Source organism: Coenobita brevimanus, chromosome 96 (genome assembly GCF_032717465.1).
Source record: "Coenobita brevimanus isolate Jiangsu-jjx chromosome 96, ASM3271746v2, whole genome shotgun sequence".
Lineage (NCBI taxonomy): Eukaryota > Metazoa > Arthropoda > Malacostraca > Decapoda > Coenobitidae > Coenobita > Coenobita brevimanus.
In genome coordinates this window covers 27,868,158-27,893,305 of record NC_137049.1, presented here as the reverse complement: position 1 = coordinate 27,893,305, position 25,148 = coordinate 27,868,158, and the positions used below count along the sequence as shown (strand labels likewise).

The 25,148-nt window shown below is 40.6% G+C and overlaps 1 protein-coding gene across 1 annotated transcript in view; it reads right to left on the bottom strand.

Annotated features, from left to right (window-relative positions):
* Window positions 1-24,565, bottom strand: part of LOC145413517 (uncharacterized) — a 136,043-nt gene extending 111,478 nt beyond the window's left edge. The window contains exon 1 of the mRNA XM_080283213.1: window positions 24,415-24,565. Within this exon, the coding sequence (XP_080139339.1) occupies window positions 24,415-24,535 (121 nt within the window). The 5' untranslated portion in view covers window positions 24,536-24,565. The remainder of the gene's footprint in view (window positions 1-24,414) is intronic.
* Between the last annotated feature and the right edge of the window lie 583 nt (window positions 24,566-25,148).

Sequence of the window (25,148 nt, the reverse complement as noted above, 5' to 3'; positions counted from 1 at the left end):
TCTCTCTGAAAACGAAGTTGGACGGAGGTTATGTATTCACCTATGTCTGTTTGCTTTTCTGTCTGTTTGTGTACAAGATGGCCCCAAAAGTTGTTATCGGATATCAGCGAAATCTGGAGGATAGATGGGCATTGGGTGAAGGAAGCGCTGATTAGATTTTGAGATGAATTCGGATCCAGATGAAGTACAGAATCAAAAGCTTTATTGGTGTCGGTGAAGGCATACTCTCTCTGGAATTGTTTAACCAGGCAAAACGTGACAGTAGAATTATTTGTTGACTATGTGAGACCATAAGAGTATTCGTCTATTAGCAAAGAGGAATACAGCATTAAATCTTACTGACGTCGGCGGAGGTATGCGCTCTAGGAATGCTTGCTAATTTTTGTTTAATTATTGTGACGGACGGTGGCTCTTGTAGATATCAACAGAGTACGTGTCAAAGTAGTTTAGATATATAAATAATTCTCTGCCAAAATCTAAGATCTGACACAACGATTGGTAGACATATACGGCCACACAGACAGACATACTCCTACACATAAGAAGAAAAGATGTTAATACGAATGAGGGAGAAGGAGAAAAATGAGAAAGAGGAGAGTAATTAAGGGACGAGGAAGAACGAGAGAGAGAGAGAGAGAGAGAGAGAGAGAGAGAGAGAGAGAGAGAGAGAGAGAGAGAGAGAGAGAGAGAGAGAGAGAGAGAGAGAGAGAGAGAGAATATACTCGCCAACTGTAATTTATAGGAAAACTGAAGAGAAGGAATGAGAAAAAAACGAAGATGAAAGAAGCAGAAGCAGAAAGGATAATAAAAAGACTGGGACTACAAGAAGAAAGTAAATGGAAGTTAAAGGCTAAGGTAAAGGAAGAAGCAAAATAAAAGGGAGAAGAACGACTAGATGGATAGAAGGGTTAAGAGAATGAGGATGAGAAAGTAAGAAGCGGAGGACGAAAGAAGGAGGAGGTAAGGTGAGAAGAGGAGAGAGGAGGGAAGGAGGACAATATGACAGGGAAGGTAAAAGATGAAGCAGAAGAAGTGGGAAGAGGAAGAAAAGATTTGAGCATAATGGAAGAGATGAGGAATGAATTGAGGAGAAATGCCTAATTGAATGTCAAGAGAAAAATTAATGAGGAGAAATATTATGAAGAAAAATATGTGGTGAAGAGGAGGAGGAGGAGGAGGAAAAGGAGGAGGAGGAGGAGGAGGAGGAGGAGGAGGAGGAGGAGGAGGAGGAAGAGGAGGAGGAGGAGGAGGCTGTGAAAGAAAAGAAGGAGCAGGAGAACGGGAAAGTGAAGTGAAGAGGAAGGAGATAGTCAAGGATGAGAAACAGGAAGAGGAAGAGCAAAGTCAGAAAACCAGAGTGGGAGACCAATGGTGTGTGTGTGTGTGTGTGTGTGTGTGTGTGTGTGTGTGTGTGTGTGTGTGTGTGTGTGTGTGTGTGTGTGTGTGTGTGTGTGTGTGTGTGTGTGTGTGTTTGTATCTATCTATCTATCTATCTATATACCAGTAGATGATTATATAATGGTATATATGTGTATGTACGTATTGTAGGTATGCATGTATACATGCATATATATAATTATATATTACATACACTTTATCTACCTATCTATGTAACTATTTATCTGTCTACCTGTCGATGAATCTGAATACCTCAGAAAAGTGAGAGAGAATGAGAGGGAGGGAGTATGTGAAAAATCGTGAGAAAGATAAACAGAGAGAGAATGAGCGATAAACAGGGGAATGCGAGAAAAAAACAACGAATGAGGGACGATAATGAAGATGAAATATATTTTGTGCGCACCAGAAAATTAGAGGGAATATAAGAGGGAGTGTGAAGGTGATTGTATGAGTAGAATGAAAGAGAGAGAATGAGAGAGGGAAAATGAGTGAGGGATAATGAAACTGTGGTTGTGAGAGAGAGAGAGATTGTGAAGATGAGAGACGATGATACTGTGATGGTGAGATAATGAGATAGTGAAAATGAGATTACTGATGATGGAAATGATGAGATGTTGTGAAAGTGACAGAGACAGAACTGTGAAGCTAACCAATGATAGATCATGAAAGTGAGAGAGAATGAGACGAAGAAAGAGGCAATGAAATAAAGAGAAAGTGAGAGAGAATGAGATTGTAAGAGAGAAAATGAGATTGTGAAAGTGAGAGACTAAAAGAGATGGTGTGTGCTAAAGAAAGAAAATTAAATAATGGCGAAGTTAAGGCAGAATGAGATGGACTGTGTGTGTGTGTGTGTGTGTGTGTGTGTGAGAGAGAGAGAGAGAGAGAGAGAGAGAGAGAGAGAGAGAATGTGTGCGAATGGGAGTGTGAGAGAGGTAAAGCGACTAACCAGGATACTCAGTGTGTGAGAGGATGCAAATGAAGGTGTAAGAGTGGGTGTTAGAGGCTGCGGATGAGAGCGAGTGAGAGAAAATGAGAGTGAGAGTCGGCGATAAGATGCCGAGGAGTATATATGCACGCAAACAGACTGGTAAACACACACACACACACACACACACACACACACACACACACACACACACACACACAGACTAACATACATATATATCCCGTACACTTACACAGGCTTGTACTGGGTGTATATATATTTATCTACCGATTTATTTATCTATCTATAAAGTGAGTGAGAAAGAGAGCGACTGAAATGCAGCATAGCCAAAGAAAGTGGAGTGTGAGGGAGATAATATGAACCAAAAGGAAGACTGTAAGAGTGAGTTTAGAGGAAAAAGTAAGAGAGCGAATGTGAAAGAGAGAAAATGCGAGATACACAGACTAAACTAATATTATTGGAAAGTAAAAAAAAAAATAAAGGGAGGTAATGAGAGCAAGAGGTCGGAGCGAGAGAAGCGTGAAAGCGAGGAAGTGGGAAAATGAGAGAAAATGTGAGAAAGCACGGGGGAGAGAATCTAAAGCAAGTGTGAATTGGATTACGAGAGTTTGAGCGAGTGAGTGCAAGCCAGCGAGAGAGAGAGAGAGAGAGAGAGAGAGAGAGAGAGAGAGAGAGAGAGAGAGAGAGAGAGAGAGAGAGAGAGAGAGAGAGAGAGAGAGAGAGAGAGAGAGAGAGAGAGAGAGAGAAGAAGAAGAAGAAGAAGAAGAAGAAAATGGCCCAAAAGAGAGACAAAGACAACTGGAAGACAATGAAAACAGAGATTAAAGACAGAGACAAAGAGACAGAGAAACCGCCGAACTGGAAGAGACGATCCGCGCAAAAACAGACGTGTAAATTTGCTCTCTCTCTCTCTCTCTCTCTCTCTCTCTCTCTCTCTCTCTCAGGTGTTATTTCTTAGTCTTTTATGTTGCAACTGTACATGATATTTCTTGTTTCCTTCTTTTCTTCTGTTTCGTCATCATCATCATCATCTACTTGTTATTCTTTTTATGTTTCTGTTCTCTTTCTTCTTCCTCTTTTCTCTCTGTCTGTCTCTGTCTGTCTGTCTGTCTGTCTTTCTCTCACATTACGTGTGTGGGGAGGGGGTAGTAAAGAGGATAAAGCTCTTCTCCCTTTCCAGTTATCTTTCGCAATATGTCTGATTCTCTGTCTGTCTGTCTGTTTGTCTGTCTCTCCCTCTATACTGTGTGTGTATATATATATATATATATATATATATATATATATATATATATATATATATATATATAGCCTCTCTGTCTTTATTTCAACATTTATTCTTTCATGGTTATAGACGATTTTTTTTTTTTTCAGAATAGGAGAGCACCCGAATTGTGCCGAATTGTGAAAAAAGTACTGCAGAAGGCTTGATCTAACACCATTTGTGTGAAATATCCCCTTCTGGCTGAACAAAATCGTCTAGGTCAGGAAAAATCAATATAAGAATGGTGTCACGGCGTATCTGTTAGCTTTTCTCTTAGTTTTCTATTATTTATCGTTTTCCTTTACTCTCTTCATTTTCTTTTATGCTTCCTATCCCTGTTCTTCTTTATCTCTGTTTGACTTTTCTGCTTGTTTTTTTATGTTTCCCCTCTATATTTCTTTTTGCATTTATTAATAATCTCTTCATATCTATTTCTTCTTTATTTTCTACCTCTCAGCTATTCATTTCTCTCCCTCTTTCATCTTCTCATCTTTCCCTTATCTTTCTTGACATCTCTCTCCTTCCAGCCTCTCCAGGTATCCTTTCATCTCCCTGTCCATCCCTCTTCATTTCTCCTCCATCCCTTTATTCCTCCCTCTTCCATCCCTCTTTGATCTCTAGCGTCCGTCGCTCCTTTGATTCACTTTCCATCTCTCTTCTCCATCTCTCATTACGTCTCTCTTTTTTCTTTATTTTCTAACTTTTGTCCCCTTAATCTTTCTTCCTCTCTCTCTCTCTCTCTCTCTCTCTCTCCTTTTCTGATTAATTTTTCTCACTTCGTATCCCTTCTTATTAGCGTTCATCATGACTCCTCATTCATTTTCTTTCTTAATTGCTTGTATCATTATCTTTCTTGTTCATTTTCTTTTTTTTTATTTTTCTTTTCTTTAATCAATTGTACTAGTTTAATGACTGTTTTTATGATCTACTTATTTATGTCTCTTACCTCCCCCCCCTCTCTCTCTCTCTCTTTCACACACACACACACACACACACACACACACACACACACACACACACACACACACACACACACACACACAGATGGACGGACAGACAAACAATTATTTACTTGCTCAATCTCTCCCCAGATCTCTCTCTCTCTCTCTCTCTCTCTCTCTCACACACACACACACACACACACACACACACACACACACACACACACACACACACACACACACACATATATTCACTGCTTCTCTCTATTCAGCTCGTCTTTCTGTCTGTTTTTCAATCACTTCGCAATTCTTCCAGTCTATCAGGTATCAATTATTTACCGTCACCATTTCCATATCAGTCTATCTATCTATCAATCTATCTATCTATCTGTCTATCTATCTAGCTATCTATCTATCTACCCTTTTGCCAGTCCCTCCCTCCACCTCGTTTACGATCCTGCGCTCCTCATACCCTCATCATTATTGCGTTTTTTTCTCTCTCTTTCCGTTCTGTCTCTCCATTCTATCTATATTCACGTATCATTCAATCAATCAATCTATCTATCTATCTATCTATCCGTCTATCTATCAACCTATCTATCCATCTAACCAGCCAGCCATCAATTTACCTATATGTCTATCTACCTACCAATCTATCAATCTATCTATCTATCTATCGTTCCCGGTCCTCCTCTCCTCCTACCCCCATCACTTTCCCATTTATACTCTCGCAGTCGAAAACACAGGCATAAAAATCAGGTTAATGTCATTCTTTTTTGAAACCCCATGAAGAAATTGCGAAAAAAGAAGTTTGTGATTATCGTTCAGGTTTTTTTTTATATGCTGGTAGTCTTGATATTTGTTTATTTGTATGTTTGTTTGTTTTGATGTTTGTTGTTTGTCTTTTTGTTTGTTTTCGTGTGATTTTTTGCTTTTATTTTTCTTCTTGTTTTTGCTGGTAATTTATGTTGTCTGTGTGTTTATTTGCTGTTTATGTAATTTCCTTGTTCGGTGTTTGTTTTTCTTTGATGATGTTTATTTGTGTTTGCTTCTTACTGATTTGTTTGTTGTTGCTTCTGCTGATTTTTTATTGTTTTTGTACTTTAAATTCGTTTGTTGCTTGGTAATCATTGTTGTTTGAAGTCTCTCTCCCTCTCTCTCTCTCTGTCTTTCTGTGTGTGTGTGTGTGTGTGTGTGTGTGTGTGTGTGTGTGTGTGTGTGTGTCTATCTATCTATCTCTTCCTGTTTGTTTGTATACAGTTACTTGTTTTTCTTGGTTTGGTGATGCGTGTTGTTGTTTATGGCTGCTGTTGTTAATATTGTTTGTTCTTTTTGTTTTATTGTTTATTTTCTTGCTTATTTGTTTGTCTGACTTGTTATTCACTTGTTGACCAGTGTTGTTTGTTTGTTTGTTTGTTTGTTGTCAGTGTTCTTAACATTTGCTTTCCTGTAATTTGTTTTTATTTTTTTTCTGTTTTTGCTCCACTTTTTTTTTCTCTAACCTGGCCTAAATCTGCCATCTCTCCATCTTCAATGCTAGTCACGAAGAAGTGCTATGGAAAGGGTGTAGAGTCGTCATACTGTCTTTTTCGGCCAATGTGCACCGTAAAGTAAGAAGCAAAAGGAAAACAAAATCTAGGCCAACTTAAGGTGAACGCCGTATAGCAGTCGAGGCAAGAGTATTATTATTATTTTTTTTTACGGCTCTTTCTCGTATGTGTTGGCTTCATTTTTTTTGTTAATTGTGTTGCTTGTTTGTGTTGCTGAAGTGTTGCATATTGTCGGCGTGTAAGGTACTTGTGTTTTGTTGCTAGAGATCGAGTGGTAAGTTTTGTAATGTAAGAGTTTGAGACAGGAGTGCACGGAGAGACAGGCTGAATGACTGACTGACTGGTTGACTGACTGACTAAGGAATTTATAGAGTGAGTGAGTGGCTGACTAAGGAATTTACTTACTTACTGACTGACTGACTAACGAACTTTGTTACTGATGGCTGAGTGAGTAGGTAGATCTAGTGACTGACTGAATGACAAATTTATTAACTGACTGGCTGGAATGAACTGACGAACTGGCTGATTAGCTAAGTAGTATATAACTGACTGACTAACGTTTGCTGTCAGAGAGAGAGAGAGAGAGAGAGAGAGAGAGAGAGAATCATCCCCGTATATATCAATAGTCTAACATGCAAAAAGGGTAGATATTCTTAGCGTAATTATCTCCCACCCAACAGGCTCTTAAAGGGGGAGAAAAAGGGTGGGTGGGGATGGAAGGGGAAAGGTGGGGTGGAAGTGGGAGAGTGGGGTGGAGAAGCTGGTAAATGAGGGGTGCGATTTAGAGGTGGCAGGCATGGGTTAGCAAGGACGGTGAGGTTGGATAATGAGAGAGAGGTCTACGGGGGTTGGGAAAGAGAAAGGGTGGGGGGTTAGAGAGAAGGGGGTTCAGGAATAGAATATTGAAGGTGTTTTAGAAATGGTAGCTGGGGGGTTGGGTGGGACAGTGAGAGAGAAATATAGGAGCTTAGGAGAGAGGCTGATAGAGGCTGAGGAAGATGGAGTTGAGAGGGTTTAGAAGAGACATGAGTGGGGTTGAAGGGAACTGTTTGGGTAGAAAATATCTAAGGATTGGAAAGAAATAAAAATAAAGTTGGTACAGAGGGAGTGGAAATGAAGTACTGACCAAAGATTCCATTATTATCATTATCGAAAATAAAATCATCTTCAACATCACCGTCACTGTCAGTATCATCATCATCATCATTACTCTCTAACCATCATATCACCATCCCAAGGCTTTTGATCTTTGTCAGTACATAAATCAAAGGACTGCGAAATTTCAGGTCAGTATCCGTTTTCCCTCAGCCCTTGCCCCCCCTCCCACTCAAAGTGTCATTGGAGCTAAGAGGGTGTTTGCAATCCGAATGGGTGAAAACGGAGTCCTTATATTGTTGTACATTTTAAGGAGGGGGAAAAGGAAATCAGGAATCTACCCATCCTTCCCCTTAATAAGTGAAGTAGGTATGTGGGATTGTGGATCTGGGCCCCAATAATTGATAGGCAGATAGATAGATGGATAGAAAGACTGAGAGACAGACAAGTAGGTGGCACGTACTGAAGCAATTAATGAAGTCTAAGCCTGACATAGTTAGTTCAAAAAGGTCTTCCCTGAGCTGAAGAACAATGGAATAAAAATAAAGTCCTAGAACCAAACAGGCGAGGAAAAAAAAGAACAGCCAAAGAATTAGTCCATGAATACGTATCGCCCGCCATCACAAAGGAATTAGATCAGTAATCCTCTGGCAATCGGAGACATATCAACACAGCTTGGCCTCCCCCTCCCCCCAAAAAATCTGAGGATTCTGTCCGCCGCGTTTCACTGTCTCTGTGTTTCTGTCTAAAAAAAAAAGTAAATAAAAATAAAACTAGATAATTAATCCTCTGGTAATTGGAGGAATATCATGCAGCTTCGCCAATATCATCAATTAACAAGCCTATCCCGGGATACTGCCCATAAAGTTTGGATAGAATTTGCCCGCTTGATTTTGAGATATTTTGGGAACACACAGACACACACAGAGACGCAGGCGATTACATTATCACCTTGCTAGGCGACGATAAAAAGAAAAGAAAAAGGAAACAGGAAAGAAAATTACTGCCGGTATCAATAATATTTCACTTTCACTGGAGAACTGTTTATCTCAAAAAATCGGTTTACATTCCTCCATAATCAATAGAATGAAAGCAAAAATACGACGAAGCATACTGCCTTCTGATGACTCTCATGGTAGTGATAACTCTAGCATTTTACTAAACTAATGGGAGACACAATCAATGGCTAGGAGTGAATAATAGGAGCCTGAGAGTGTTAATTACACCTCACTCTTACAGGAGACTTATTTAACACAAAAAAATTACGAATCTTTATTTTAAATACTTGTCTAGGTCAGCGGAGTTTGAAATGTCAGAGCTTGTCTTTGTTTAGCGAATCATCTTCCTCAGGCAACAAAGGAAGCAAAGACACCAGCTGATCGGCTCACGCTGGACCAATGGGGGTGAAGCTCTGATGACGTCACGGCTCTGAGCAGTGTTTATGTGGAGTCTGTGAGGAATAGGTGGGTGGGTGGAAGGTGGACAGGTGGTTGGATGGACAGAAGATAGACCGTTGGATGATGCAAAGAATGGATGGATACAGAGATGGCTTGCTGGAAGGATGGGCAAATGAATGGAGGGATTGTAGGACAGGTAGATGGACAGATGGCTGGATGAATGGAAAGATGGATGGATAGACAGATGGAAGGATAATATATATATATATATATATATATATATATATATATATATATATATATATTGTTACGGAACAGAGAAAGATAACGTACACTTTCAGTGAGAATGCTAAAAATCACTACTGTCCCGTAAAGTTCCAGGTTCAAAACAAAAGAGTTAGGTAAAATTACAAGTTAAAGTTTAATGCTCAAACTAACAACAAAACATTCAGGACTCATAAGGATAATGTAATGGCAAATAAACAGGTTAAATATATGGTTAACTGCAATAGCCTCTATTAACACGAAATTAGCAAGAGTAAATTTATCTAAGTCAGCCCTGATAAAATGAGATACCAGATAATACTCAGTGAATGCCAGATAAATAATTACAGATACAAACTATTATCAAAAATGACTGACATAAAGAACCCTACATGAATTACAAAAACTTCACTAGGCCTACAAATTAAACTTATGCTATACAGTACAAGAAAAAATGCAATAACAGTAATACTCAAATTACACACAGCTGCTAGATGGTTGGAGATTTCTTGAGCACTCACAATAATAATATCTGTATAGGGGAGGACAGAGATGTGAACAAAGTGAGGAGCAGATCTAAGTGGCAATGATGCAGAGACTGAGCTCATTATATAGGGGCTGGCAGAGCTTGATACAACTTGTAAGAGGGACGCGCAAATGAAGCCATGGGGACAGAGAGCTGAAAATCCCGCAAAGTATAACAGAGAGAACGACTTACTCTACTATAACGGTAGAAGGGGGGAACTGAGGCAGAACACGCTCGTGATCAAACATGCAGCAACTGTGCGTTAAAATTACACAAAGGATGATGAAATCATAGGCTATGTAACACCTCCCCACAAAGAAAAAAGAAATTTACAAAGGAAATTTCTTATTACTCTAAAACAATCTGTACATGGCATTACAGAACATGCAAAAGTCCCTCCTAATTTCACAAAACATGAGATCTCCCTAGCACGTTCAGTCATAGGTACTTGCCAGTATCCCTTTAACAAATCAAACTTACTTATGTACCTAGCCTTTCCGATCTTCTCTATGCAATCTTCCACACGAGGGAGAGGGTAAGTGTCTGTTTTGGTTATCTGATTAACACGTCTGTAGTCAATGCAAAGCCTCTGTGACCCACCTGGCTTAGGGACTAGAGTGACAGGAGAACTCCACTCGCTCTGACAGGGCTCAATCATCTTGTGGTCCAACAGGTAGCCAAGCTCCTTCTGGATGAGAGGAACTTTCACTGGGTTCACACGGTAAGGAGGCAATTTAATTGGCTTTGCGTCTCCAACATCGACATCATGCATCAACACAGTGGTTCTTCCTGGAGTAGCACGGAACACTTGCGGGTACTCCTGCAGTAATGCCGAAAACTCCTGCCTTTCCTTGGGAGGTAGATGAGAAAGCTTAGTCTGGAGATCATTCATGATATCAGGATTCTTCCCCAAACTATCACTCAGGCTCATGCTGCATGGGAGAACTTCACTTGTAGACTCTGGTGGAACAGCTACAGTGCAGACTGGATTATTTTCGTCCCGCCTGTGATATAACTTTAGCATGTTGATGTGACATAGTTGCTTGCTCTTTCTACGATCTGGTGTGGCGATGACATAGCTGACATCACTGAGTTTCTTCTCCACGAAATAAAGGCCACTAAACTTGGCTTGAAGAGGTTGCCCATGAACTGGTAGCAGAATCAAAACCTGATCTCCTGGCTGAAAGTGGCGTAACCTGGACTTCTTATCATACCAAGTCTTCATCTTCTCCTGAGCAGCTCCTAAATTCTCTCTCGCCAGCTGTAAAGCAGTGGACAGCCGTTCTTTGAAATTCATCACATACTCCAGCAGGTTGACGTCATCTTCCTCCGACAGCCAGCATTCCTTGAGTAGCTTAAGGGGTCCTCTTACTTCATGGCCAAACAGTAGTTCAAAAGGTGAGAAGCCCAGTGATTCATTTGGAGATTCTCTTGCAGCAAACACAACGAATGGAAGACCTTTATCCCAGTCTTTCTGATGTTCCAAACAGTATTTCTTGAGCATCGATTTGAGTGTTTGATGATATCTCTCCAACGCTCCTTGGGTCTGGGGATGGTAAGCTGAAGACGTGATCTGGGTGATGCCCAACTCTTTCAGAGACTGTTTGAAAACGTTTGACATGAAATTACTTCCCCGGTCTGACTGTATCTCCTTGGGCAGACCAAACTTTGTGAAGAACCCTAGCATTTCCTTAACCACGTTCTTTGCTGAGATATTTCTAAGTGGAATGGCTTCAGAATAACGAGTAGCCATATCAATCATGGTCAACACATAAGAAAATCCTGAAGAAGTCTTAGGAAGAGGGCCCACAATATCCACCAACACACGGGTGAAAGGCGCCTCAAAAGGAGGAATGGGAACTAGAGGTGCAACCTTTTCGGTCTGATTACACTTCCCCACAACTTGACAGGTGTGACAAGACTTACAATACCAGGAAACATCCCTGAAGATACCTGGCCAGTAGAAGTGTTTCAAAATGCGTGCCACAGTCTTCCTCACTCCAAGGTGTCCTGCCAAACTGGAATCATGAGCCACTTGAATGATATCCTGCCTACAAACACAAGGGATGACAACTTGATGTACAACCTCCCATTCACAGTCGGCTGATGCTGTTGGGGGTCTCCACTTCCTCATAAGTACTCCTGACTTTACATAATAACAAGTAGAAGCACCAGCTGACTCTTCCTCACTGCAAGCAGAGTTAGCTAGACCTTTCAACTCAGGGTCAGCAACCTGCAACTCAACCAACTCTTGACGAGACAAATTATCAACACTACGGGGTACTGCCTCATCTGGTGAGTGGTCCAAATTAGCAAGAAAAGTGTCAGCTAGGATAACATCATCATCATCATTATCCTCTAAATCACCAGTAACTTTAGACTTAGCCCTAGTGACAGCACATGCAGGGAACACATCAGGGACATCACAATCCTGGGACGCAGCCACTGGCTCACTAGACAACTGAGGAGCTGGACACACTTGACTTCCACCAATATCATTTCCAAGTAAGAAAGTTACACCTGACATTGGGAGTGTCTCAACCAACCCAACCATAACAGAACCATTAACAAAACCAGACTCTAAATTCACTCTGCACAGAGGAACAGAGAAGTAGTTATTCCCTACACCTTGTAAGATTACAGTTTCATCAGAGGAATTAAAATTAGAGCCTAGAACACTGGTCAGCATAAGGGATTGGCAAGCACCTGTATCACGATATATTTGAACTGATTTCCTGTCATTACTGTCCAGAGGACTGACAAAACCATCAGACAGGAAATTAGCACATGAATTCTTGAGAGTGTCACCCACGTTACTGCTCAAAAGAGGAGCTCCATCATGAGAATTTAAGTTACCCCTCAAAGCAGGTTCAGTTAACTCAGTTAAAGCATTCTGGGAACTCTCAAGAGTGGACACTAGACCAATTGACTGAATATTTAAAGACTCCTTTTTGTTCACATCACGCTGTCTCCTGAAACATCTCTCCGTAGTATGACCAAGCTTACTACAATAAGTACATTTACTTTTCTGAAATCTAGAGGTGAAGCTGGTATTTACTTCCTGAGAAACATCATCTTTATTCTCTTTCCTGTTACCTGTACTCTGAGTAGAGGCAACGTACTTACTCTCAGCTTTCCCTTTTTCTCTAGAATATCTCTTGTGAGTGAGAACATACTCATCAGCTAAAACTGCAGCATCAGACAAATTATCTATTCTTTTCTCATCAAGATATAGGCTTACATCTTTACTAATACACCTTTTGAAATCCTCCAGCAAAATCATCTGCTTAAATTTACCAAAATCAGAATCCACATTCTTAGAATTTAACCACTGCTCTAACAGATCTTCTTTGATTTTTGCATACTCAACATGGGATTGCTTATCTTGCTTGAAAGTTGTCCTAAATTTTACTCTATAGGCTTCAGGAACAAGCTCATAGGCCTTAAGAATCAAGCTCTTAACTACATCATAATTATCAGACTGATCCTGAGGCAAAGATGCATAAGTTACTTGAGCTTTACCGGTGAGAACAGTTTGAAGGAGTACTGGCCAATACTCCTTAGGCCAATTAAAACCTGTAGCTACCCTCTCAAACAACTGAAAATACTTAGTTAAATCAGATTCATTAAAAGGAGGGACAAGTTTAACATTTTTAGCCACATCAAAATCATCAGAGCTAGATGATCCAGTTCCACCTTGTTTCATGCGATACTCATGGTCTGCCTGAATCCTGGCAAGTTCAACTTGTGCCTGAGCCTGTATCTGTGCCTCTTCAATACGAGCCTGAGATTCCGCCTGCTTAGCATTTGCCTGAAATTCAGCTTCTTTAGCACAAGCCTCCTGCAGAGCTAGCTGTAACTTAGCTAATTCAATCTGCGTTTGCTCATTTGGAGGAGTTACATTAAACAAGCTTTTATTAATCATGCCAACAATTTGATCCTTAGAATGATGAGAGTGAACTGCAATTCCCAATTGTTGAGCAACAAGCTTAAGTTCATTCTTTGTTCTGTTTTCTATATCACACACTGTTTGCACATTTGACAAAAAATCTTTGGCTTCATCAAGTGTAGAAATAGTAGCCATCATGAATATATCACAGTCACAAAATATCAAACAATATCCTTATGATAATATCCTGAATATCCTGATATGAGGTCGCCAAATTTATGTTACGGAACAGAGAAAGATAACGTACACTTTCAGTGAGAATGCTAAAAATCACTACTGTCCCGTAAAGTTCCAGGTTCAAAACAAAAGAGTTAGGTAAAATTACAAGTTAAAGTTTAATGCTCAAACTAACAACAAAACATTCAGGACTCATAAGGATAATGTAATGGCAAATAAACAGGTTAAATATATGGTTAACTGCAATAGCCTCTATTAACACGAAATTAGCAAGAGTAAATTTATCTAAGTCAGCCCTGATAAAATGAGATACCAGATAATACTCAGTGAATGCCAGATAAATAATTACAGATACAAACTATTATCAAAAATGACTGACATAAAGAACCCTACATGAATTACAAAAACTTCACTAGGCCTACAAATTAAACTTATGCTATACAGTACAAGAAAAAATGCAATAACAGTAATACTCAAATTACACACAGCTGCTAGATGGTTGGAGATTTCTTGAGCACTCACAATAATAATATCTGTATAGGGGAGGACAGAGATGTGAACAAAGTGAGGAGCAGATCTAAGTGGCAATGATGCAGAGACTGAGCTCATTATATAGGGGCTGGCAGAGCTTGATACAACTTGTAAGAGGGACGCGCAAATGAAGCCATGGGGACAGAGAGCTGAAAATCCCGCAAAGTATAACAGAGAGAACGACTTACTCTACTATAACGGTAGAAGGGGGGAACTGAGGCAGAACACGCTCGTGATCAAACATGCAGCAACTGTGCGTTAAAATTACACAAAGGATGATGAAATCATAGGCTATGTAACAATATATATATATATAGATAGATAGATAGATAGATAGATATATACTGTAGATAGATAGACAGATAGATAGATAGATATAGATATAGATAGATGGATGGACGGATGAACGAAGGGTCTCTCACGATTAAAGTCATCTGGAGCAGAAAGCATTATTGTGGTGAGAAGGTTAAAAGTAATGTATCTGGGCATCTCACAATAACGGGATCATGAATAATAGTTTTTTCTTTTTCAGTGGCAGGGATACTTTGACAGGCTTCCGTGCTTTTGTTATTTTTCTATTTTCCATGTTTTCATAATACTAAAATCTTACAAATAATCGGTCAGCCATTTCTCGACATACTTTATCAACCACCTAGTAATCAATTAATCAATACTAGACACGTGTATGCAAAAAAAAAAGAAAAAGAAAAAAAGAAAAAGAAAAAAGGTGAAAATTTTTTGGAGGCTAAATATACTCGCCCGTTGTTAACTAGAATAAAATAAGAGGGTCTTTTAAATTTCGGTCAAAAAGATAAGTGGATTATTTTTTTTTTACAATTCTGGCATTATTAGATGTAACCAGAGAGAATAAAACCGCCCGTCGTTAGCCGAAATAAAAATGCAAACTAGGTATTTCGATGTCAAAGGATTAAAAAAAAAGGAAGCAAAGACTAAGGGCCTGACAGAACCTCCCTGTTTTGTCTATCCGCATATACTTAGCCTATTTTCAGCGCCTGTCTATTTATCTATCTATCAGTCAGTCTAATCTATCTGTCTGTTTGTCCGTCTGTCTGTCTGTCTGTCTGTTCGTCTGTCTATCCACCTATCCATCCATCCACCAATCAATCAGTCTAGCTATCTACCAGTCAGTCTATCTATCTATTTATCTGTCTATGCATCCATCCATCTATCTATCTGCCCATCTATCTTCAAATAAGCAGTTCAATTTCTGTGGAGTGCTGAGAGTCGGCTGGCTGGTTCTCAAAATCAATGGCGTCCTGGAATGGCCTGGTGACTGCTGGATGGCTGGCGGGGAGGGTAGCCTTCTTTTATGTCTACCCGTCTATCTAGCTGTCTATCTATCTGTTTATCTGTGTATCTGTCTATCTAGCTATGTATCAGTCTATATGTTTATCTATCTATATCTATAAATCCCTTCATCAGAATCTCTCTATCTCTCTAGCTACCTCGTATGTATATCGTTAAATCACTCAATCAGTCAAATTATCTGTGTATCCATCTGTGTCTGTCTATCTATTTATCCATTTGTGTCTATCTATCTATCTGTCCATCTGTGCCATCTGTCTATCTGTCTCTATCTATCTATCTATCTATTTATCTCAAGCAAATGAAATCGATGACACGGATATATGGCCAAATAAACTTATCAGTGTCACTTGCATCTGATACCTGATATGCGTAGTCGGTCCAAAGTGAGTGTGGGGGGAACCGCGAAAACCAAGGAACGATGTGGAATTGAACGCTAACTTGTGGGAATGCTTGGATGAACGTGTATCTTTTCCAGTGTAGATAAATTTTTTCGTCCCCTTTCGTTTCCCACATTTGTGAGGCTTCAAGGTTCACTGAAAGAGAAGCAGGGTAAATGACGAGCCTTTTGCTGAAGACAGTACCTGAGGGAATACGAGTATATGAGCTTTACCTTGGCTACCTGGCCGGAGAGGGGAAAGGGGATGTGGTGGGGGAGAAGGCTTTGGTGGGGGAGGAGACTTTAGAGGGGAGGGGGGGTTGGTGGAGGAGGAGGTTTGGTGGGGAAAGGAGATTCTGAAGGGGGAGGGGAGAGCGGGCTTGGAGAAGTAAAAAGGGTTCGTTGAGGGAGGAAGTTTTGAGGGGGAGGGAGTTTTGAGGGCGTGGGGATTTGAAGTGCAGGAGGAGGTTTGGTGAGTGGAGGGGAGGAGTCTGGTAGGGGGAAGTGGATTACTTTGAAAGAGCAGTAGCATCCCCTATACATCTTCAGTTGTTCTCGGTGACAGTCTGATCACATTAGGTCACTGATTGCTGTCTCTAAAGGTCGCTTCCAAAGATGAGTGGTTTGCAGCTTAAAAAATCTTCGGCATGGTAAACTTACTGGGAAGGTCGAAAGCTCAACTGAGGATTTCATGGTAAAAGTTCTATTAATATTCCGGCTAGTGGTTCGTACTCTAGCCTACATGTTAAGCTTTACTGGGGGGCATGATAAGAGCTCTAACAATGGCTATGTTGGTGGTTCGTTCGCATTGTGGAAGTAGAAAGCAGAGATGTTAATGATTCGATGGTTATATCGTAGCAAAAATGCAATGACTGTCAATGCAGCCTCAGACTATCTTATGTGATTGTATTTTCGAGAAGGAGGGAGCTTCTTAATCTGGCTTTACACTTTCAGGAGACTATGACTCACTCAGCTGAATGAAATCGTCTGGCGTTGCCCTCTCTGGCTCCTGTTACTCACTCCCAGCTGAATAATATAATCTGGCGTTGGCTGGAATAGAGAATCAGCGTTGCCCGGTCATGAGGAAGTTAAAATGGAGTATGCAAAAGTCCAACCTCCGCTTCCCAGTCGTTACTTTTCCCAGCCCGAGCCCGGGGTGAATGGAAGATAGATGGATAGAGATGGAAATGGCAGGTAGCGTTACTGACGTTGGAATGTGGACGGAAGTATGGATGGATGAGATGGGAGGATGAAATGTAGATATATCTATCTATCCATCAACTCATATATACATACTGTATATATGTGATATGCGCACATACATACGTATACCTGGTACATACATATGTGTATATATGTATGTATATACTTACGTACATAAACAAATATATATATATATATATATATATATATATATATATATACACACACACACACACTGTATATGAGAGAGAGAGAGAGAGAGAGAGAGAGAGAGAGAGAGAGAGAGAGAGAGAGAGAGACTTTAGCTTACGGGAAACATTTCTGGGTGAAGGGTTTAGAAGCAATCTCTTTTGTCTAATTCTTGTTACACCACCAAAGGCTTATCCACTTTAGTGCGACGACGACTTCTTAAAGTATATTCTTGCTACCTTCAGTTGATTTTATTTAGCTTAGGAAGGACCTCTTGTTCTGAAGGTGTTTATCTAATCCCTCCAAATCGAAAAGTCTCTCCCTAATTGAATAAAACGGCAGTGAAGGGTTGCTAAAAAAACGAATGCTGCGAAGCGGAACTGGGACGGATGTGAAAGAGTGGGATGAGGGGTGTGGGGGAGATGATGAAGGGGAAGAGGGAGATGAGTAGGAAAGGGGATGAAGGATAGGAAAGGTGGAGAAGAGGAAGATGATGAGGAGAGGCTGTCACGACAAAAAATTACATATATACATAAATATGAGTAAATAAAAAAAATACAATTAAACAAATGAAAACAGAATAAACAAGCCAGCCGACATAGGCAGCATAGGCCTATGTATAGTACAAAATAAAACACCAAAGTTTAAATACAGATGCATGATTAAAATAAATAAATAAATATATTAATCACAAAGTCCACACTGTCACCACGCGTACGATGTAATAAAATAAATATAAATGAACAAATGAATGCATACAGTATGTGCGAAAAATTGCAGGTATAAATAAATTACTGAGTTAAAAATGTATGGACTGAGAGACGACTAAATGGGTGGATGTATGGATAAGCGCATGGATGAATGAATGGGCGCTGAAAGACAATGAATGAATGAATGAATGAAAGGATGGAGGGAAGGAAAGAAAAGGAGAAGAGAGAAACCACACGAAATAAAGAATAAAAACCTGTGTGCACCAATATATGAATGAGTGAATGAGCATATGAATGACTGAATGACTGATTAAAGGAGTGAACGATAGAGTGACTGTATTTAGCCTACATGCGAAGAGCCAAAAGTAAACGAAAAACCAGACAAACCTAATGAAATAAACAAGAAAATAATGGAAGCAAGAAGACAACGTGGTGATAAATAGCTTAACGCATGTGTAGCTGGAAGAAGTGGAGAATGGATGGAGAAAGGAGAGGGATCAAGGTGGATCAGTAGTAAGTGGAATAGCACAGTGTTTCAGGGCACTCGAGTGGGTGGATTAATTGGGTGTGGAAGGTGGGGTGGGTGGATGGGTGGGTGGGTACTGGGTAGAGGGGTAGGTGGGTGGGTGAGTGGTTGGATGAGTGGATGGTTGAAAGTTGGGTAGGTAGGTAGGTGGGTGAAAGTGTGGGAGGGTTGGTGGGTTGGGTGGGTGAGAGTGTGGGAGGGTTGGTGGGTTGGCTGGGTATGTAGGCGGGTGAATAGTGGATGGGTTGGTGGGTGAATGGATGGGTCGGTGGGTGGATGGTGGATGGGTTAGTTGAAGGGTGGGCGTGTGGGTGGATCAGTGGATGAATGGGTGGATTGGGCAAGTGGGTTGATGGATGGGTATGTGGACTGATGGGTAGGTAAATGGGTGAGGGACGGATGGATGAGTGGGTGGATTAATGGATCGACAGATGGATGGGTGGGTGCATGGATGATGAAAGCATGAGATAGTGGATGACTAGATGGATTGATGGCTAAGTGGGTGGAAAGTGAATGGGTGGATGTGTAGATGGAAGAAGAGGAAAGTGGATGGTGAAAAGAGAGAGATAAGTGTGGATGAGTATGAGTGGAGTAGCACAATTTATCAAAGATATGAGTGTATAGTTTCATTTTTTTTTAAAAAGGTCTGGGAAGTATTGAAAGAGTCCTCACTCAACTGTACAGAGAATATCTAACACTGAAAAGCAGAAGCTATACGAGTATCAATCAAACAAGTCTACAGCAAAGGAAAGTGAGATGTTGATAACTTGAGTATATATATATCAGGAAACATGAATATGAGACGGTCTCATGCAACCTTAACTGAGCCTCAAGATCAAAACATTATATTTCCTCTGACACGGACTAAATTTAGCTTCATTGACAATGCATATATTTTGGTGCTTGTGAGCACACAAAAGAGTACTATCAGGCTGCCAAATAACACTGTGGTGCTTGTGTGCAATGGGATGGGAATCACTGGTTTAAAGCCTTTTTATTTTTTTATATAAAGAAACTAAAAAAATGTCTTCACACAGGATGACTAAGTAGCAGCTGCTGAAAAGGAACTGTGTGAAATCTGGTCATTCACTTTTATATACAAATTCATGTTAAATTTTCTGGATAACTCTACAATGAAATCCTAGCAATCCTGCCGATGTATAGAAAGGGTTCAATCTGTATGGAATCAGGTAAGGGATCACTTAGGTACATGAGTCCGCATTTTCTTTCAGGAACAATTTGAAGAATAATGGAGCTGGATTTAGTCAAAACCAGTTGGAGCAAATGTTAGGAAATGCTTTGGGAAATCCTAAAAATGTGAGTTTGGGAAATCTGATTAGAGCAGTTCAGAGTCAAACTTCTCGCTGAGGTACTAGACTAGAGAAGCAAATTTGGGCGCAGTAAAAAATAATGCAGATAATGTGTAAGATTTTTATATATACATGGAAGATAATGCTTAATCAAGAGAATATTTTTATATATACTCAGCATTCATTTATTCCACAAAACGCATAATGAAATACGGAATATACTAAAAGGGACGCCAGATCTATGCATGTAATATTTCCGTGGTACTGTTATCACTGCATTTTTTTTTTTCGACTGACTGTTTCATACACCAACAGATATATAATGGTGATATGCAAATTTGATATGTAAATTATGTTTCCTCCCCCAAATAAAAAAGTGCTCTTCATGCAAAAAAAAAAAAAAAAAAAAAAAAAAAAAAAGCTGGGAATCCTAGATCTGGTGGGTTAAAGTGGATGGGTTTGCTAAGAGATGGTAGTGGTTTACTGATTACATAATGCTACTCAGGGGCGAACGAGGCTCCTCACCTTCGTCTTAAATTAGGAACTAAGCAGCCTCTAAACTCTTCATGGGTCACAAAAGCACTGGATGTTAAATACATAGGCAGATAGATTGAAGAACATGTGAATGAACTGATGTATGAATGAATGTACGGATGAATGATTGGATATTTATATAGCAAGTGAACTGTGCGTTTGAATATTTTAATGAAAGAAACAGACAGAAGAAAGAAAAAGATGAAAGAAAGAAAGCTATGAAAATTAAAGAATGAGTAAGTGATGGATCAATGAATGAAAGTGAATGAGTGAATGAATGAATGAATGAGTGAATGAATGGATGAAGAAATGAATAGGAGAATGAACGATAGGGCGAACGTGTTTATGAACGAACAACGGAGTGAAAACAGAAAGCAAGATACACCTGAAGTAAAAAAAAAAAAAAAAGAATAACTTACGCAAACAGGAAAATAGATATAGTGGTGATAAATGGTTTAATGGATGTGTAGGTGGATGAAGAGGAGAGTGGATTGTGAAAGGAGAGGGATCAGGGTGGATTAGTAGCAAGTGGAATAGCACAGTGTTTCAGGGCAGTTGAGAGAGTGGATTAGTGGGTGTGGAAGGCTGGATGGGTGGAGTGGATGGGTTGCGGGGTAGGTGAAAGCTCTGATGGATAAATAGATACTAATAGATAGATAGACAGACAGACAGATAGATAGATAGACAGATAAATAGATAGACACATACAGACAGACAAAATGTAGAACGGTAGAGTTATAAGTAGATAGGTAGATATATAGAGGGACAGATGAATATACACTGACTGATCGATAGAAAATAGATAGATGATATACCGAGACACAGATATGGTAGAGATCAATGTGGATAGATAGACTGATAGATAGATAGACAGACAGGTTAGTAGGCAGGTAGGTAGGAAGATATTGCAGGTAGGTAAATATAGATAAATAGATAAAAGAATAAATAAAGATATAGGGTAGGTAGATAGAAGGTGGACGGATGATAGGATACAGAGGGACAGACAAACAAACAGATGAACAGACAAAGAGACACAGAAATAAAACATACAAAAAGATTAGACAGATAGGTCACTACACAGATAAGGAGGGAGATGAACAACTGAATGGACAGATGACTGGCTGGCTGACTGGCTGGGAGGATGGATGGATGGATGGATGGATGGTTGGATGGACGGGTGGATGGATGGTTGGATGGACGGGTAGATGGATGGTTGGATGGACGGGTGGATGGATGGTTGGATGGACGGGTGGATGGATGGTTGAACAGATGGATATGCAGATCGACGGATGAATGAAGAGACAAATGGCAGGATGGTGTAGATGAATGGATAAGCTCTCCCTGTCTCTCTGTCTCTGTCTCTCTCTCTCTGGACCTTTCCCCTTCTTCCTCCTCCATTCATAATCAATTAACTCGCTTCCTCTTCCCCCCTCCCTCTCTCTCTCTCCTCCCTTATTTCTCTCTGTCATCTCCCTTATTTCTCTCTCTCCCTTCTTCTTCTTCCTCGTCTGTTATCCTACCTTGTCTTCTCGTTTTGTTTTCCTGTTTTCGTGTCTTATTTTTTTCTTAGTGTTTATTTCCTTGTCTTTTCTCCATCGCCTTTCTTTCTCCTTTCTTCCTTTCCATTGCTGTTCTAACTTCTGTTCCCTCCCCCTCAACCCCCCCCTCTCTCTCTCTCTCTCTCTCTCCCATTCTTCCTCTTCCATTCATATTCAATTAGGTCACTTCCTCTTCCCCCCCTTCCCTCTTCCGTATTTCTCTCCATTCCCTTTCTTCCCTCTTATCCTCTCTCTCTCTCTTCAGTTATGCTCCTTTGTCTTCTCCTTTTAGTTTCTTTTTTTTTTTGTCTTTTCTACCCTCTTTTCTTCCCTATTTTCTTTTTTCTGCTGCCCTCCTTAATTCTCTTCTTCACTGCCTTTTTCCCATTTTTTTCTCCCAGTACTTTCTAACTCTTGGTGTCTGCCTGTCTGTTCTGTCTGTCGGTCTGTCTGTCTGTCTGTTTGTCTGTCACCCTCTCTCTCTCTCTCTCTCTCTCCCCTTCCCCTCTCCTCTCTTTCCACTTCATGGTAATTTTCTTTCACCGTTTCCTCCACTTTCGACCCTCCCTCTCTCCATTTCTCTACTTCCCCCCCCCTCTCTCTCTCTCTCTTCTCCGTACTTACTGATATCTACATCTCTCTCCATTCCCTCCCTCTTTCTCATGTGGTTCTCTCTCTTCTCCGTTTCGTTCTCTCCTATCTCACTCCCTCCATCTCCCCTTTCTCACTACCTCGATATATATACACCCCTCTCCGTTCCCTCTCACTCTCTCACCCTCATATCACTCTCGTCTCACGCTTGCCGTCATCCTTCTGTCACTTTCCCTACTCCCTTCCTTCATACTAACTCCCCTCTCATCTCTCTCTCTCTCTCTCTCTCCCTCCAACCTCTCTTCTCCCTCCTCAACTTTCTCATCTCTCTCCTCTCTCTCTCTCCAACTCTCCCACCTCTCTCTTCTCTCTCCCCAACTCTTCCACCTCTCTCTTCTCTCTCCCCAACTCTTACACCTCCCTCTTCTCTCTCCCAATCTCTCCAACCTTTCTCTTCTCTCTCCCCAACTCTCCCACCTCTCCCTTCTCTCTCCCCAACTCTTCCACCTCTCTCTTCTCTCTCCCCAACTCTTACACCTCCCTCTTCTCTCTCCCCATCTCTCCAATGTTTCTCTTCTCCCTCCCCAACTCTCCCACCTGCCTTCTCTCTCCCCAACTTTCTCACCCATCTCTTCTCGCTCCCCAACTCTCCCACCTCTCTCTTCTCTCTCTCCAACTCTCTCACCTCTCTCTTCTCTCTCCCCAACTCTCCCACTTCTCTCTTCTCTCTCCCCAACTCTCCCACCTCTCTCTTCTCCCTCCCCAACTCTCCCATCTCTCTTTTATCTCCCTCTCTTCCCCTTTACTCTCTCCCGCTTTTCCTCTTGCCCTAACTCCTCCCCCCCTTGTAAATCAGTGATGGTATAAGCAGATAATTAACCCCTCAGCGCCTCCGGGCCCTAATCTGCCCCCTTTTGCCCCCCTCCAACCCCCTGCCCCCAGCACCCCCTTGCCCGATTTTGCCCCTGACCAACCCCCTGCCCCCTACTGCCCCCCTCCAACCCCCTGCCCCCAGTATCCCCTTGCCCCCATAACCCCCTCCAACACAGACACACAGACAGACATGGACAGAGGCTGAGACAGACAGACAGACAGGTAGATTAGAGGGTTAGCTTTCTCTGTCTGTCTCAGAGACATTTAAAATGTAAAATGAAACTTCCTGCATAAATAGTAATGGAAGGTCCGAGGAATATATCACTTAACAAAGGTGAAAAACAAGAGCATAAGTACCAACAGAAACCCTGTACGTTGAAGGTAGACGAATAATTCAGTTAAAAACGAAAAAAGAAGCGTAAATAACAAAAGAAATCCACTTGACGTCCTGCATGTCGAGCGAGCGAGCGAGCGAGCGAGAGAGAGAGAGAGAGAGAGAGAGAGAGAGAGAGAGAGAGAGAGAAATTCACACTCCCTTGCATGTATTGGGTGGCCGATGAGTAGAAGTTACTCTTTATATAAAAAAAATCACACACACAAAGAAGTAAAAGGAATCCTTGCACGTAATGGAAATTCGGTGGATGAATCAGCCACCCTCCCCCCCAAAAGAAAGTACACATAAATATAGGACATTCCCTTTATATAATGGAAGTTGTAGGATAAATTAACTGATAAAACACAGAAGTAAAATCCCCCTGCATAAGATGATGTCATGGACAAATTAGTTAATAAGGAAAAAGGACACATAATTAACGAAAGAGCTCCCTCCCCCCTACATATTATAATGGGAGGTGAGGTGATAAAAGAAATAAAAAAAAATAGATATCTATTAAAAAGAAAAAAATACACATGCAAAAACAAATGAAAACACACAAAGCTGTGTTGAAAGTTGAATCAGTTAATAATAATAAAAAAAAAAAAAACTCCCAGCATATAATAACAGGTTGATTGAGAAATCAGACAATAAAGAAAAATTAGCACATAAATAACCCCAAGAAAGCCCCTGAATATAATGGAAGGTGGACGGATAAATCAGTTAATAGAAGATGCATACCAAATTACCCGGGCCGAGGCACCCCCAAAATATGCAGGAATAATGATTAATAATTTGGCCCTATTAAAGTCAATCTCGCTTACCTGGTGGCGGGAGGAGCAGAAGGAGCAGGAGGAAGAGGGAGGAAGGAAGGAAGAACAGCCCCAGGAGGCGCAGGGAGAAGGTGGAGGAGGAGGAAGTGGAAGAGTCTTGGCAGGCCTCCATTTCTGCAGCACGAGCTTCGGTTCACTAGTGTTTCGATGCTTCGAATTCGTTTTGGTTTAGTTCTGGTTGTGTTTAAGTGTTTTTCTCTCTGGCTTCAGGTTCACTGGTTTGTTTAATTGCTTTAGTTTGTTTTGTCTAGTTTCTTGTGCTTTTTTTTTTTTTTTTTTTCAAGTCTCTGGGTTAGTTGCTTGTCCCAACTCTGTTTGCTTCACCTGATTGCATTTGGCTATAATTTTTTTTTCTTACGTTTCTGTTTACTTGATGCTTAAGTTTGATTCAGTTTGTTTCACTTGTGTATTACAAATTGTTTGTGTTGGTTGTTTTGGTTATTACTGCTTCATTCACTTACTAGTTTCTGTCTGCTTTACACTTTTTATCATTTCCTCTCTCACACTGCTTCTTTACATTAATTTCAGTATTTTGTTACACTTCTTCACTTAATGTTTCAGATTTGCTATTGCTGTTCATATTTTTCTTAACTATTTCACATCTCTGTTATATCTCAACTATTGCATGATTTCCTCTCCTTGTTTTATGGACTGACTGACTGTATGAACTCCTGCTTTGCTTCATGTGAATCTTTATAATTTGTCGAATTTTGCTTTTGTTTCAC